This window comes from Parasteatoda tepidariorum, chromosome 9 (assembly GCF_982258835.1).
Source record: "Parasteatoda tepidariorum strain Cologne lab strain chromosome 9, Ptep-v5.0, whole genome shotgun sequence".
Taxonomy (NCBI): Eukaryota; Metazoa; Arthropoda; class Arachnida; order Araneae; family Theridiidae; genus Parasteatoda; species Parasteatoda tepidariorum.
In genome coordinates, this window is record NC_141763.1 from 104,658,520 (window position 1) to 104,676,155 (window position 17,636).

The following is a 17,636-nucleotide window of genomic DNA, read 5'->3' on the forward strand; positions in this document are numbered from 1 at the left end:
AGTATAAAAAATTTCATGTCATTTTAAATGATGTAATTTCAAGTAAAAAAATTTGAACAAAAGCGTCTGAATTGTTACTGAGGACAGAAATTTCAAAGATATCGGGCTTTGGAAATATTCCCAAACTATTTTGCCGATTTTGCGTAAGTGTTTTTTTTTCTTCATTTAATAATATAGTTTAAAATAAGATGAATACTTGCATATTTTACTCTTCTATACATTTGTGACTATTATTAATTAAAATTAAGTAATTATATTTATTCTTACAAAGTTATACTTTCTATTAAATTTTCTTTGTATAAACGAGTCTTATAACTGTGTGTACAATTTTTTTCAACATATTAACAACAGTCAACATATTACTTTCAAACCATTAAAATTGAAACGTAATGAAATTTCAATTACTAAAATCAAAGTTGTGTAGGGTGTTTCGCTTTGCTTTCATTTTATAAACATAGCATTTATACGAAAAGTATTATATACTCTAGGTCTAGAGCTTTAATTCACAGGAAGTAACGCCTACAAAATTGTTTATTATAGATATGTTATTAAATTAAAAACTTAAGTTAGTTTATTCTCTAGTTTTTATTTATTAATTTTAAGAGAATGAGCGGTAAAAAATATTTTCGCTTGGGCTTGGAAATTAGCTTATATAAATCTTGAACTACTTTTTTCCTCTTCAAATAATAGTTTCATAGTTTGAAAAATCACACATTTTGGATTCTCCTAAGATTATTTGTACACTTTATTAGCTTTTAAGGAGAACTCTGTAACTACTTATGCACACTCAATTATTATAAAACTTGTTCTCGAGAAAATTGATGTTATGCACATAAAAAATTTATAATACTTAATTATTTCTCTAATTTAAAAGGGAAAACTATGAAACAGATATATTTAATCGTAACAATATATACAACTATACAACTCATTTGAAAATATTAAATCGGACAATCGGGCGGGACTTGGCATCGCCCCCCCCCCCCAGTCAAAAAAAAGTTGGCACGCCACTGATTATTCATCTTGTTCAAATGTATTCTTAATATAAAAAGTAAACAATCTCTCTTTTTTACAGTGGTAATTTATCTTTCCTGAAAATTAAAATTACATCAATATTGTTTTATAATGAAATATTCTACAACAATCATGTTTACTAATTAATTACAATTATATTTTTTTCAATGTAATTCTGTGCACTGATAATGTTTTTAAAACACAATATTTTACTGTCAAATTTAAACAAAGTCATATTGTATAAATTTGAGTAGTTTAAAAAATTAACTAATATTAAAAGTCTAGTAAATTATTGTTCCCAAAAATTTGATTGAACTTAAATTTTTAAAATATTAATCTTATTAACTGTGTTTTATCTTAGTTAATTTTAAAAATAGTATGGTGTATGCATATATGGCAGTACTTTTACTTTCGTTACTTGTACCGCCGGAACAAGTAAAAAGTACGTACTTTTACTTGTACTTCGTTACTTTTTAAATTTAGTACTTTTACTTGTACTTTCGTTACTTTTTTAGGGAAAAAGTACAAGTATTTGTAACGGAAATATCGAACGAAATCGTTACTTTTTTTCTAAAACTCGGTAAGCTTTCTAAAAAAATAAATATTAAATTGGAAAAAAATGCTCATGTTTTTTTTTAATTAATAAAATTAATGTGCAATATACATGCATTCACAGCTAACCTCGTGTTTAAATACCTTCTGTTTCAACTTATACTGCACATTCAATTATTTTTTACTAGCTCAAAGATCACAAAGCTATCTGAAACCCCGTGTTTGCTTTGTTTACGTTTGTGCTTTTGAAACGCGTCTCTAAAGAGTAAAACAATCTTTAATCAATGGTAATTTAAATAAATAAAAATAATAAACTAAAAATTAAAATCAATAGATAAAATTTCTTTTTCGTGCAAATCCATAAAAAGTTTGAAATTAAAACTATATTTGATTTTAAAATTATATTATACGATTATATTATAAAATTATATTATAATATTCCTTCGAATTTAAAAACAAATTTAAATCCATAACTTTCAAAATTAAAAATAATTAAATAAATGACAACAATTTGGCAAAAACTTTAAAGAGCATAAGAATATTATTCAATAAAATTTTAGGTTACTTTGAATTTTCGATTTCCTAGAAATGTACTTTAAATCGTTACTTTTCTTGCTTAGTACTTGTACTTTTACTTGTACTTTTTACTCGTTACTTTTTAAAATATGAACTTTTTACTTTTTACTCGTTACTTTTTTTAAAAATACTTGTACTTTTACTCGTTACTTTTTAAAAGTAACGTTGCCATATATGGGTGTATGTAGACTGTTTCAAAAAAAAAAATGACGTGATCTTTTTTTCTTTGATGGACTACGAGGCCTAAACTGCTTGAAACTTTTTGAATTTATAAAATCAGATTATGTTTTTTTAATTCCTTTTTAGCGCATGCGCAGCATTAAAAAACTACTTGAAATACTCATATCTTGCGCGGTTTTTTGCAATTTTTTTTTAATATTTAAATCAATACATTTGTAATTAATTTTAAATTGCAACAAAAAGTTTGTTTAATTCCATTGAATATTTTTAAAGTTATAGCAAAAAGCCATAAAACAAATAATTAGCTTTTTTAATAAAAAAACCATCATATCTCGAGTAAAATTTACGCTAGGTTTACGAAATGTTATGCAGTTTCTAAAAACAACAACCTAAGTAATTGTTACAAGTTCCAAGCTTATTGCTTGATTTTCTGGCATCTAGCATAGGGTGTTAAAAAACTTGTAATTTTTCATTACTTATTATAGGTTTCTAAAACCTCAGAAAGCTATAAATTTTATTTTTATTTAATTTAAAGTTATATCCATTCTTTTCTTTTTCTCGAAATTTTCATTTTGGACGCGAGTACTAACACTTGATTTCATGTCAAAAGGTACAAAAACTGAAACATTTTAATAAAACAATGATTTGATGCTGTTAAAAGTTAATATTTGTATCGAAACGTTTTAAAATATAAACGGTTCAATTTCACATTTAACAACAAATTTAAACATTTAGTAATTTTAACAGTTATATGATAGAAAGTTATATTTATAAATTTTTAACAAATAAAATTAAATCTTAACAAAATGTGCTGAAAAGAGTAACGAGAATTTTAAAAACAAAATCTTTTTTTTAATCGATTTTTAGGAAGAAACAAAATTAAAATTATTCAGGTAGATGTATAGGACTTGTTAAACGAAGTGATAGTGTAATGAACCATCAAGTAATTAACAAAAAAATTGCTGTTTTATGCTCTACACCCGTTTTCTTTTCTGATACAAGACCAAGCTCTCTTGTTCTTCAATTCCCCATAAAAATAATCGAGGTACTTTTCATGTTTCAGGATTTTTTTTCTCCAAATTTTGAAAAAATATATCCATCTTGATTGCTAAAAATACTATATTGACAACACGTGGTGGTTTAATCTTTAGGGGTTGCTAAAGAGATGTTTCATTCGCCAAATGCTTGGCGATGGACATTTGTTAAAATTCAAGAGTCCCCACTTCAAAGATCTATTCTTAACAATACATTTTCCCCTTTGACACATTGATGGATCATATCTATTGTTATGACCCTCTACCCCACCTTCAGGTTGGAAAATCCTAGGATGGATAGAGCACAGCCCGTTGGTCCAGCAGGAACTAAGGTCGAAGGAACAAGTGACCGTTATTTCCTTGAGTTAGTACTCTTTAACAGAACTTTCTCCTCTGTACAATTGGTATTGGATGGACTAGTTCGAATGAATGTGGGCCATTACTTGATTATAAGCAAAATTCAATTGAAAAATGGATCTGCATCTAGTGGTTATATTTATAAAATTATTATTATTATAATTAGCATTTACAAAGAAAAAATGAAATGAAATGAAGTTTGCTAAGTTTTATATTTTGGAAATGCATAATATAAAGGCAAAGTTTACTTTTCCTATATCGCAGAAAAGTTGAATCTAAGAATAAAAAAATAATGAATAAAAAATAATATGTGACAACTTTTGAATGGATTTATTTTTATTTCAACAATGACTGCTTAAATAATGTTATTTTTCATAATGCCTTATTTAAATTCGGTTCTAAATCTAAGAAATCTTGTGCATGCCTTACAAAAATTCATTTCATTAGAATTCACTCAATATGATGCAGTTACATGTCGCTTTCATTAAAGTTTCGAATGAAAAAAGGTTCAAAGATTAATACAAAACAAATTAATTAGTGTAAGGGTTATCAAAGGCAAAATATATATTATTTCGCTAACTCATCCCAAGTTTATGCTTAACTAAAAACAGGAGAATGTTAATGGGCGTGGTTGTGCTCATAAAATATTATTTTAGAATTGCTGAATCGTTTCAATTAAAAAAAATTTAAAAAAAACTCTGTTAAGTAATAATTTTTCCGAATACTTTACACTAGTAAAAGAAAGTTTGGTTTATTTTTATTTATTATAAGAAATAAATTTTAGCTACTTTTCATTTATCGTCAAGAATCAAGAGATGCACAAAAGACCCTTCTGGGATGTGACATGAAAAAAACTTCTTTGCTTGGATTGAATAAATATTTCGTTCTTTCATTGAACTGAACATTTGTTTCATCGGATTGAACAAATATTTATTTATTTACTTTACACTTTTCTTTACTTAACTTTAAATTTTACCTTATATACTTCGCATTACACTTTGTCTTTACTTTATAATTCACGTTTTACTTTACACTTTGCTTGTATTTACACTTCATTTTGTATTTTACGCCTTACTTTTCACTCAACGCTTTACTTTATTTGATACTTTACGCTTTAATTTTTGTAATACTTTGCACTTTGCTTTACTCAACGCAGTACTTTACTTTATACTTTACTTCACTCTACGCTTCCCTTTTTTATTTTATTTTATTTTTCACTTTACTTTACTTTTTGAAAGGAATGTTTCCGAATTCCGAGTATGCTAATAATATAACTCATAACACACAACCCCTCAAAATGTAACGAAAGGGTGAAAATTCTGAGTCTAATGTAGAAGCGATTACTCAATTCTGGATACCTGACGCTTCAATTCATCCCAGTTTTTCACCGAAGTGGACATTAAAACAGTTTATAGATCAGTGGTTAAACCCCTTACGAGAAAAGAAAAGTTTATGAATTACTCGTAAGTAAAGGAATATGTATTATCTGCCAGACTCCGCTAACATTAATTTCTCCATTAATCTGTTGAACCAAACGTATGATTTTTTTTCCAAGAGAAAAAAAAAAGATGGTTGTTTTTTTACGCTGGTAGTTTACAGTAAGAGATTTTAAAAAGTTAAGGTTGCTCAGAAAATATTTTTAGAAAATCACAATAAAGATACACAAAAAAAACTGTAATTTCAGTATATATATATATATATATATATATATATATATATATATATATATATATAAATATATATATATATATATATATATATATATATATATATATATATATATATATATATATATATAAAATATGCTCTAAAAGACAAAAAATGCAAAAAAATTCAAATGTCATCAAAATCCGGGCCTTAGTTAATACCTACCACTAATTAACTAGCTTGGATTATAAAGTCAGTCAAATTAATCCCACCCAAATTCTTTTAAAAGCATTTTTTTTCGAAGAATCAATAGAATACTTTATCATCTGCTTAAGATTTTTAGAATGAAAAAAAAAAAAAACTATTTAGACTTACATAAAAATTTTCTTTTTCCTGAAGTTGGGGACTATTTTCCCCCACTTCTCAACACCATCTATACAAATAGCTGGTCGTGTGACTGACACGTGACCACCGGAAAATGCCGGGGGCTGCTCAACCGGAAACACATTACCCAATGTAACCACCACAATTGAAAGCATATTGCGCGACGTCCCCTCCCCTAGAATCGGTAAAAGCGATTACCCAAGAGCTAAGCCGTCAACAGCTACCCCACTGAGCGTTGTCCTTTATTCAGCGAAGAAAAACATTTCAACTATGGATGAATGCTTGTCTAATAGAAAATGCAGTGTAATTTTCATACCTTGAACGTGTACCATTCAACATCTAAACTGTCATAAAACCCCCTTAAAACAATGACAATGCCTGCAACCAAAAAAGTGTTCAGAAATCAATAGCTGATTCTAATAAATTTTTGGGTGCTAATTTCAGAAAAAATTGAAATGTGAAAAAAATTTCACTTACCATTTTTTTCACAAATGAAAAATTTCTATTTTCATACCTATCCATTGTATTGAAATCTTTTAAATAACTGGAGTTAAATTTTATAAGCCGTCACAACTGGTTAAAACTACAGATTTTAAGGCCAGAGTGTGATACGAATAAATAAAAACGAACCTTTAAGTAATATAGTGCCCCTCTTATTTCTTTTCGTTTCCCGGCAAGACGGTAGAGCGGTTATTGTGCCTGGCTGCGGATTCGAATCCCGCTCAGGGCTTCGAATGTTTCTCTCTGTGTGTTGTTCTCTATTGCGTGATGTGTGAATGTGGCCCACCCTGAAAACCGGTACCTGTGACAGTGTGACGTGGGTAATGTTGCTCGCCTCCGTGACTTAGGTTCACAGGTGCCCACTGAGTAACGTTAAATGAGTGATACTTCCGGCATCTTCCTAGACGAAGGACGTAAAAGTTCAGTTAATTCGCCCCTTAGAAACAAAAAATTCGTTTTAATAGATTATAGTTCAAAATGGCTCTTATTCGAAAGAAGAAACTTAAATACTATTCCCATCTAGATTGTTTCGAATGTATTTTAGCAAAAATAATCGAATAACCCGATTCCAAGTCAATAGAACTAATGATTTAGAAGTTAAAAATGCTTTATGTATAAAAATCTATAACATAGTGCTATCTATTAATTAAGTTAAAGAAACAACCACAAAAATGTACTTTTTCTGAATAAGCACAAATTTTTTTCAATGAATTTGGATTTTTGGCCATCAAAATGTTGGGGGCCCCAATAGTTTCATGTAGAAAATTTGGGCTCTTCAATGTTCACTTCATTTTCTAATTAATTTCAAGAAAATTCAAAATAAATCGAAAAAATTTTGTATGCAATTCTAGAATTTGTTTACCCAAAGATAATTCCGTGTAAAAATATATAATTTTTTATTATTTTACTTATTAAGGGTCGAAAAAATAATGAATCGTTAGGTACACAAATTTTAACACGATTTTAAACTTTAATTTTGAGTGAAATCGGTTAAACAGTTTCTAAGTGTTAAAATTTCAAAAAAAAAAAAAAAAAAAAAAAAAAAAAAAAAGAAAGTAAATAAATAAATGAAAAAAACTTATGGCTTTAGGATTTTAATCATCAAAAACTATTCAATCCGTTTTGATCAAATTTTTTATTTTGTATTTTAAAATCACATTCTTTAATGTAAAATTTGCTTACCTCACAATTCAAAATTTTTCCGGTCCTTCTTAAAATAAAAGTAAAAAAAATAACTAAAAATGATATAAATATTTTTTTTTACAAGGAATTATCATTATATAAACAAAATCAGAACTGATTGTTATGTTTTCGATTCAAAAAATTCCTTATGTAAAATGAACACCATACTTTCGACCGCTCTCCTATGATTAAAACTATTTTCCAGATTGCTGCTTTATTTTAACCGACACAAAGTATAGGGAATAACAAAAAAGTATAGGGATCACTTTTGTGGTTATCTACCACTAAAGTTTTAAAACCTTTTTACATATATAGCACACTGATCTAAAGCTTTGCTATTAGACTTTCAATTGCAATACTATTTCATAAAATCACAAAAATGCCTGTGATGTAATTAATAGTTAGCACTAATTGATTAGCAGATTTAATGACGCCCCTAAATCATTTATCGGTACTTAGTTTGTGAAAATCTGATCATTAGAATAAAAGTTATTCGCTCAATCTACAAAAAAGAAGATATGAAAATGAAAATTTTAACATCCTTAAATATCATAAAATTTTTTGAATATTGCCTGCATTATTTCACATTTTAATAAAAAAAATTTAAATATTTGTCATTATCTTGCTTATTTTAATTTAGTAAGAGTCACACTTAATATTATTACTTTATCTCTAATACTTATAAATAATACTTTATCTTGCAACGTGTTATATTTATTGTAATATGGTACTCGCTAGAAAATAAATTTCATTAATTATAAATGTTCTAAATTTTTTTTGCTGAATTATACTTCCATTTTTTAACATTTTAGAATATTTTCCTTTATATGACAAAATCTTTTTTCAAATAAACAAAAATACCTATAAAAATAATATTTGCAGACATTTTAAAATCTCATATAAAAAATTCAAACTGAATTGAATGGTTCTGCAATCATACTTAATAAACTTAAGTAAGAGATTTTAATTTCTAAGTACATAAGGAGATTCATAATATTATTCAATTTGTCTATTAATAAAGTCTTATATTTATTATATAAGAGTTAGCTGATAAAACTTTATGTTTAATAATTATAATTGTACTAATTTGATGCTTTACCAAAACGTTGTTTACATTGCATTTATCTGAAATTCATAACATAAATATTAAAAAATATTATACTGAAACGCGCAAAAATATTTTAAACAAATAAAGAAAAATATAAGAATAAAATTTAAAGCAAATTAGATTTAAATAAATTTGTTAATATTATAAGACCATTGATAACGCTATTTTTTGTACAAAACTTTAACATTTGTCTTAAAATTAGTATGAGAAATATACAGGAACTGATTTATGATTGATTTACATTTTGGGAACAAACTACGGAGAAATGATGTTCGGGAGAAGCTGTAAAAAGACGTGACAGAAGGCAATGCGGAGAAATCCAATCAGCGCTCTCAAAATCTCTCTTTAATTTCTGTAGATGTATGTAGTTTACATGCTACCCAGTACTGGGTAGTGACATTTTTTTGCCAAGTTCAGGCAGTAAAAATCTTTCTATGTAATGTACCCGGTACATCCCAACTTACTTCCCTTCCTGTGAAAAATTTTTAAAAAAAAAAAATAATCCAAATGATTCTTTTAAAATCACGTATTCGTCAAAATATATGTTCTGAAAAAAAAAAAAGAAGAATGCAACAAAACGCTAAAAATCAGTATAAATAAGGTCAGAATATTTCGTATCAGAGAACCAGGAATATCAGGACAAATACGAACCCTGCAATAAGCACTTACCAGTGTTCTTACAATGGAAATAATAATAATAATTATTATATATTAATGTAATTTTATGTAATTATTATTTTAAATTTGTATACTCTTGGAAGTTTGAAAATATTAACTTTTAATATTTGGAAAACTATAAATTTAATGCTGAACTAAACAGCGTTTTAATTAGTTAAATTAAAAAAAAAAAATCGCAGAAATTTTCTAAGTACTCCAGCTCTTGATTGCTTTAAATCCCTACACTAAAAATAATGTAAGAACAGCAGTTGTTGAAAAATAACTTTCTACTAATTTAAAATGTAACATGGCATTTTTGACGTCAAAAACCTAAGGTGATAGTCGCCATTTCATAATGCATGTGAAGTTTTTATTTTTTATACAGTTTATATTTAAAACATAAATGCTATACATAATTTACAATTATTAAAGTAAAAATTATAATTATGAGCAGAAGAAACAAATTTTCTTTTTACCTTCATAATTTGTTTTAGTGATTCCATTTATTTGAGAGCTCTCATTTTCTCAAGAAATTGCGAAATATTCGTTGTTACAATTTGAAAATTTTCCTTGTGCAAGTTTTAAAGTCTCAAAACAGTATTATATTCAAATAATATTTTATAAGCTAAACATCGTAGCTTAACCCAATCCTTGTTGTTTTTTTTCTTCAATTTTTTGTTTATCTGTCTTTGTTTTAAACGAAATCAATCATCAGACTATGGTTACTGACTCAACTTTTTTATAATATGACCCTAACATTTGAGACCCTTAACTGAGTAATTGAATACAAAAAAAGTGAAAGGAATGCTGTAAATTGTATGAAAAAACTGTAATTTAGGCCCAATATGAATATCTAAAGTTGTCATGAGGTGAACTGCAGTCTTAATGATGAGGGGGATTTACACTTTGATATCTAGATAATTGAGGCATATTGTTTTGATGTATTTTTTTCTTTATGCTGATTCAAATAAAACCTCACCCATGTCGATAGAACTAATACATCAGATTATCACTCTTATCTGATGATAATATATTTTATTTCTGTATAAACAGTATATTGTTGTGCAGACAAAGCTTTAGATCTTATGGATTTTTAAGATTACGGAAATGAGATAAAAACAGATATCTTCAAAACAGTTTCAGAAATATTTAATATATTATTTTGAAAATATGAGCTTTTACAGTAAATTATTTTACGCTAAATCGAATTAAAATTTAGATCGATAGGGCGAACAGTTTAGGAGTAAATTCAATTTTATTTTGAAAAAGCATAAATTTTGACTCATACCTGTTTACATTTTTGACATGACAAGCATTCGATCCCGTATACAGTTTTGGTTGCCTAGATAGAAATGTAGATACGTAAAAGGGTGTAAGTTAAAAACTGTACTTTTAATAAATTAACTCATTTTATATCTTATAACTTCAAAATTATGAATCCTATTAACTTGATTTTGATTTAGAGTAAATAAAAACATATGATCAAATACATTCCCTGTCTATATAGAAATATGTTCCATCCACTTGATTAAGGTTTTATTCGATTCAGAGTAATAAAAGAAACAAATCGGAAACAATAACTTACCATTCCTGAGCCGACACTTCGAGTTCAATAGCACAGTTAGTTGAATGTAAACAAGAAAAAAGTTAAGCCAAGAGAGAAAAAAGGCACAAACAGAGCTACAACAAGTATTTTCTATCTTACCTCTTGCCTGAATGAAGTTATTTAAAACAATTAATTTGTTCAAAATATTTCTGAAACAGTCAATAATAAATTACTTTTGATTTTATTTGACTTTGTTTTACTGATTTGATTAATTCTAAAAAACCAATAGGATCTAAAACTTTGTCTGTGCAGCAATGTACTGTACTATTTATCCGAAAAAGCTTTTATGACTTCTGATATATTAGTTGTATCGACATTGGTAAAGTTTTATTCGATTCAGTGTAAAAAAGAATACATCGAAATAATATGTCACTTGTTTTGCTAAATAGCAAAACTGGAAGTCTCCCCCCCCCCGGTTCTAGATTGAGACTGCAACTCAGCTCGGGGAAGATGTTAACTTCAGACATTAATATTTGGCAAACCCACTTTTTCAAAAAACGATTTTTAGTTTTCCCATAACAATTTCTGTAATCAATTACTCAGGCACGGGTCTCAAATTTTAGGATCCCATTATAAAAAAAGTTGAATCAGTAACCATAAGTCTGTTGATTGATTTTGTTTCTGTTATATTAAAGGATTTCATACTTGTGTCTAGTTTTGGTGAAGGCAGTTAATAACCTTGAAAGTTTTCAGTTTCTTGCTTCTTTAAGGGTAATTTTAAGGTCAAGCCAAATATACATCACACTTATGTTTATTTTTTCTACATACAACTTATTGGTATGTATTCATAGAAATATATACCTTCACTATTGGTACTAATAGATTTTGACAATCAATGTCTAAGAAAATAACCTTTTTACAAAGATTTTTGAATGACATTAGATACCAAGGTTCACTAAAAGTATTTATGTCCTAATAAATAGTGTAGTAGAGCATAAAATAATGAACAGTGTCGTGATTCACTGGTTTCACAAAAAGTATTGCTATTTGCGTTTTTCTTAAAATTTCAGAGGACCTGGAGTTTTAACTTTTCATAACTTTGGAAAAAAAATTTCTTTGTTTGGAAAAATAACAAAAATATACATCTAATAGTTTTACACCAAGAACTTATCCTAAAAATTTTAACAAAATCAAAACTGTCAAATATTTAACATTGACCGACTCTTTAAATCTGAATAATAATAAGTATACCAATATATAAGTGCAATTTTCAGGTTTATAGCACAGGGTTTTTTGACAAGACGGTTTTTTTCCATGCATAAAACCAAGCTGACTCATGTCAAAATTTTACTAACTCTGCAACAATATCCAGAAACAAACAACATTCATAAAAGATAAGATTTCATTCAGAACTACAGAGCAATTAGAAAGTAAACAATATGCTTATTCCAATTTTATTATTCAAGAAATTTAAAATTAAAATTTTTTTGAATGCCTTAATTATCTCACCAAAGGAAAAGTTAAGAATAAAAAAACACTTTTGAAGATTCATTTACTTTGTGGATTATGGACTTTACAACTATTTACAGGTAAATGAATATGATGATAATCTACAATCTTCCAATGCAAAATAAAAGAATACAAAGAAGAAAAAAAAAAGTTAGTTATTCAAGATCCACCATTCTTCTGGGTTTTTTAGCATTCTTTTTCAAACGTTGTGCCATTTTTATTTTTCCAGGGAATTCTGGTGTATTCTGAGGAGATCTGTTGCCATTCACAGTGGAAGAAGAAGAACTACTGCTGGAATCGACTGCTGAAGAATTGACTGCCCCGTCTACTACGGGAACAGCTTCACCAACTGCAGTATCATTAATCCTTTCTGTTTCGATGACACCGTTCACCGATGCCATGGAAGTTATGGATGATTTGGAGAAAAGCCTTTCTGCTTCTTTGAATTTTCTATTTCTTTTGTCAGCTTTGCTGCTGGTATTCCGGTTGGTGGCCAAATATCGATCCCAACCTCGAATGATGTTCCCATACAGTTGAGTATCTTCCAAGTAACTGCCTTCAAATGCGTAAATCTGCCGTTCCAGGTTAGCCAGCGTGTCAGCAATCTCTGCTCTTTTTTTAACCAGTTCAGCAAGCTCAGCACGAGCATCTGATGATTGAGATTTTGACATGCTTGATACAGTCATTTAAAGTTCATCCTGTAAAAGAAAAGTTAAAGCAATTAGTAAGGACGGGATGAGACAACGTATTCTGCATTGTAGGTTTTGAGAGTAGCAAAACATATGCCTTAAAGCACGATTTTTAGTACAGTAAATTAGATGTAAAACTATTTTGCCCACCACTACATATACACATCATGTGGGTCCGGACACGTGATAAACTTTACAACTTTCCATGTATTTTTTAATTTTTAAAAAATACATGGAAGGTTTTTTAATAGCCTAATATAATTATACATGAAGAAAAATGCAATAAAATTATAAATGTTTTATTTAGAATAACAATATAAAATGTTGCTAACGCTACATAAAAAAGGATATGACTAAAATGTATTTTTATTTCGAAATCCTCCCTTTTTTATTTATAAGCAAAAATGCACTAAAAAAAGTATAGACAAAACTACCAGACTATGGTAAAATTTGCCGTGTTTCTGGCTCTATGGGAACATCAAAAAGCACAGTAATTTTTATAAAAGCACTTGATGTAATGACTTTGGTAAAATTAACACTAAGATATGGTTTTATAATGTGGGACAAAGCAAACAGAAATAATAATAGCAAATATTAAATAAATAAATACTTGTTAAAATATAAATGCAATCTATATAAAATATCATGAAAATTTTATTTAATTGAAAATATCAGAAAGTCTCTCTTTATTTCTTTCTATTGAAATAAACATAACCTAAAAAGTTTTTCAACCTCCTGAGGCTCTTCATAGTTTTAACTGAACTAATCAAAAATTAGAAAAGATTCTTTCTATTCAGCTGTCATAAGAGAAGAGGTGAATAATTGAGTAATATAAAGTATTTTGGCTTTCACCTGGTACAGTTTATAACAGATGACATGTCATAGATGGAATGTTAATGACTATTAATGATTGATAATGACTTCTGTTATGATTACTAATTCTGATCAAGTCATTCAACAAATTTTAATCTTTAAGGATACCATTTGATGCAGAATTTACTGCTCTTTGGTTTTGAGGTGCGTCTAAAATTTTGAGCCTGATACATCACTTAGATGTTATATGGCTCTCAAAAGTTAAGCTTATCCTAGAAACCATTGCGAACTCATATTATACTTATTTGAGATGCTAAAGTAAAAGTTTATTTGTCTTTACTTTGGTTGTCAGTAAACCCATAAAGGTTTATATTATATATATATAATACAATATATATATATATCATATAATATAATGTATCATGCTTTAAGGAAAAATAAGAATTAAAAGAAGGAAAAAGAATGTATAATAGGTTCAATTTTAGACTTGTTTTTTTTTTCATAATCAATTTTTAACTTCCGTATCAAAATAAAATATAAGAGCTTACTCCGGAAAATTAAGCTTCTTAGTGAAACATAAGTTACAATTTTTGTTACTGCTCTTCTCAGCTTTATTTTTCACTGTGTTCTTTCATTGTTTATTCTTTTATCTTTTTATCTTCATTTATTTTTGCTGTTTTTTTCTATTTTTGCAGACAAATTTCAACCTTCAATCTTTGACACATTTTTTTGCGTGGAAATAATTAATTTTAGGTATTTATTTACTATTTTTGTTATTCCCCTTCCCACTTCATTGTTATTTGGAATACTGCACCTGCCTCAATCAAACATCTGTCCATTCATTAAATAGTTTGCTTTTGTCAATAATTAATTCTACGTTAAATCCTCAATAAAAAAAAGTTTGCTATGGCTAACTGAAACTAACTGTGAATAAAATGCGGGAGAAAACGTCATTAAAGAATATCATATCAAATGATAATGAAAAAATAATAAATCCACTCAGTCTTTAAATAGATTGAAAAAAAATGCAAAGATTGAACTTTAATGTGTTTAAATTTAGTCCATTTAAAAATTCCTTATAAGAGATTATTAAAAATAAACACTTTTACATGCATTTGTAGGAACTAAGGTGTGGTGAGGATGGGGTGTCAAATGACAAAAAGAAGAGATGGCAAATGATAATCATTTTCTTAGTGGCCTCATTATTTCCGTTGCCATATGGGGACCTCTAATCCTGACCTTTAACTAGAAGAGAAACAGAATCACTTCCAGCTTTCAGGAATTAGTTCAAGGCAGGGTTTTTTTTCCAGTATTATTTTACTGGATCGTTATTATTTGACTACTATCAGTACTATTTGACTAGATCATAGATTATTTAGAGCACAATGAATATTTCTTAAAATCTCTAATTTAACCAGTAATGATTGTGGCACAAAGTGAAAACCGTGAAAATTTTATGTGCAAATAATCGATATAAATTTGTTTATCATATATCTTTCATACTTAACATAATTTTTTGAATTAACATTTATAATTAAATTACCTTCTAATGCAAATTATATCACACCTTTAGAGTAACTAATCCAAGAAGAAGCTTACTTCTAAGAAGAATCACGATATTAGATTATTAAAAAAATCGCATGAATATCAATTGCAATATTGGAATTTAAAAAGGCAAAAATACAACTTGCGATATTAAATTTTTGAATCGCTCAAATGCAAATCACCAGATCTCGTGAATACCAATCGCAATGCGTAGTTTTTAAATCACATATAAAAATTCAAAAATCGATGTTTGATATTACAAACATGAGAATACGAATTGTAAAATTGGACTTTAAAAATGCGTGAATGAACATGAATCGCAGCCTTGAATTTTAAACTCGTGTGAGTTATGAATCGCGATGTTGGCTTTTTAAATCAGGTGAAAACGAATCACAACACGTTGTGCTTAAATCAGGTAAATACGAAAATCGATGTTTCATATTAAAATCGCACTAATAAGATTTGCGATATTAGCAGATTCCATTGCCGTACCAAATTTTCAAAATAGCGAAAATCAGTCAAACCAAAACAATCAAATTGGCAGAAGAATACATGGGACGTAATTCTTTACGTAATTGGCGGAAGAGTGTATGAAAACGCCCTAGATAACAGGATTTGGCAAAATCTTCAAAATTTCGGCGAATTATAAGTTTTGATTTTGATTTGCAGAACCAATGGTCTTAAGTTATGCGAAATTCTATGGTATTCACGCAAAATTTTTATGCACTGCATCTAGTGTTTGAAATCGAAAAAATTATACGATAAACCCGGAATTTCGGGGTACCACTGGAGTACAATCACCCCTGTTTAACTATAGTTACTTTACTATACATCCACACAGGAGCAAAAAAATATAAGCTCTTTCCACTTCCTCGCATCATCTCATTAATATTGCAAATCATTGAATTTGTAAGTAGAAGGAGAAAAGGAAATCTTTTTTTGATGCCAATTGAAAAGTGAAAGTTTTTGGGTAATATAATGATACGTCACATTTTCAAATTATCTAGGAGAGTGTTATTTTTTGTGAAAAACAAAGATTCCTAAATACATAAGATTTTTCTGTGTACTGTGCCGTATTTTTTACTGAGAGTTCCTGAATCTTGAAATCTACAAATCAAAAATACCATCTTTGAAATAATATGCTTTAGGAAAAAAATTGCTTTTCATAAAGACAATTATTCTATACAAGAACAACGGGAATTTTGGTACTGAATCCTCATTGTGCAACTACTGAAGAAATTTAAAATATAAATTATAGTAGCTTGCTTTAAGTTTGCATCATTTTGTGACTTTTAATTGGTTTCTAGTGTGACACTATCTGTTTGTCAACAAAACCTGAAGTTTATTGTCGGCTCAAATGAACAAATCCTTTTTTAGATATTAAATATTAATATGTGAAATAATGGTTGAAAAATTTCAGGCTGTAATATATAATATGCAAGTTCATGAAAAGACTCCAAAACATTGTTTCTCATTAGGAACTAAATAAAATGTTTTACTCATAAAAATTTTAATGTTAGAAAATTTTTGGTGATTCTTCCTTATTGGTACCTATTCACACGAATTCATCAAAATGATTTAGTTGAAATAAATTTTAAAAAAAATATATGTGGGCTTTCCTAGGAACGGAAACTAGTTTTGATTTCGGTTTTTATCATATTCTGTAATTTTCGTCTTTAATTCCTTATATAGCAATGTTTAGTTGTTGCACAAAACTTGGTGATTATTTTAACACAAGTAGCAACAAGAAAATCCTTTTAAATACGCAGTTTTTAATAATTCCTAGTCTGCAATTACATATTTCTCATTCAGTTACATAAGTAGGAGCTTTTATACTAATGAAAAACAAATTAGTATAACTATCAGAGTGTACAATAAATTGTTAGTTAAAACATTTAATATTAACACGCTAATATTTACTTTTTCTAGGATCTTAGAGGGTTTAGGAAAAATTTATATTCGAACAAACAGACAGAAGATCTATTTAACGTCTTACAAATTGGTAAGATTTATAATGTGAAAAGAAAGATGCCTCATAAATTATAACAAAACAGCCATTATAAAGATAGAAATATGTTAAAAGGTTTAATATTAATAACTAAATCAATGATAATTGTAATTTATGTTCAATTTACTTACACAATAACCGTTTTTTTAAAAAGATTTTTATTTTATGAAATACCAGCGAAGTTCAAAACAAAGCAATCTATCAATTAAAATCAACTACAATCAAATTCTTTTCATTTGAATAAAGTATTAGCATATAGCTTGTGTAGAGAATATTTCAATCAATAAATGCTACGTTTTTGGTGCCTATCTTTTATACGTTTACTTTCATACGT

The 17,636-nt window shown here is 27.8% G+C and overlaps 1 protein-coding gene across 1 annotated transcript; it reads right to left on the reverse strand.

Annotated features, from left to right (window-relative positions):
• Positions 1-12,178: 12,178 nt before the first annotated feature.
• On the reverse strand, positions 12,179-17,548 carry Eaf6 (chromatin modification-related protein EAF6/MEAF6). The gene is made up of 2 exons (XM_016051539.4): positions 17,434-17,548; positions 12,179-12,945 (listed from the first exon to the last, which is right to left on the reverse strand). The coding sequence occupies exon 2, from the start codon at positions 12,931-12,933 to the stop codon at positions 12,403-12,405; it is 531 nt and encodes a 176-aa protein (XP_015907025.1). The 5' UTR covers positions 12,934-12,945; positions 17,434-17,548; the 3' UTR covers positions 12,179-12,402.
• Positions 17,549-17,636: the final 88 nt, after the last annotated feature.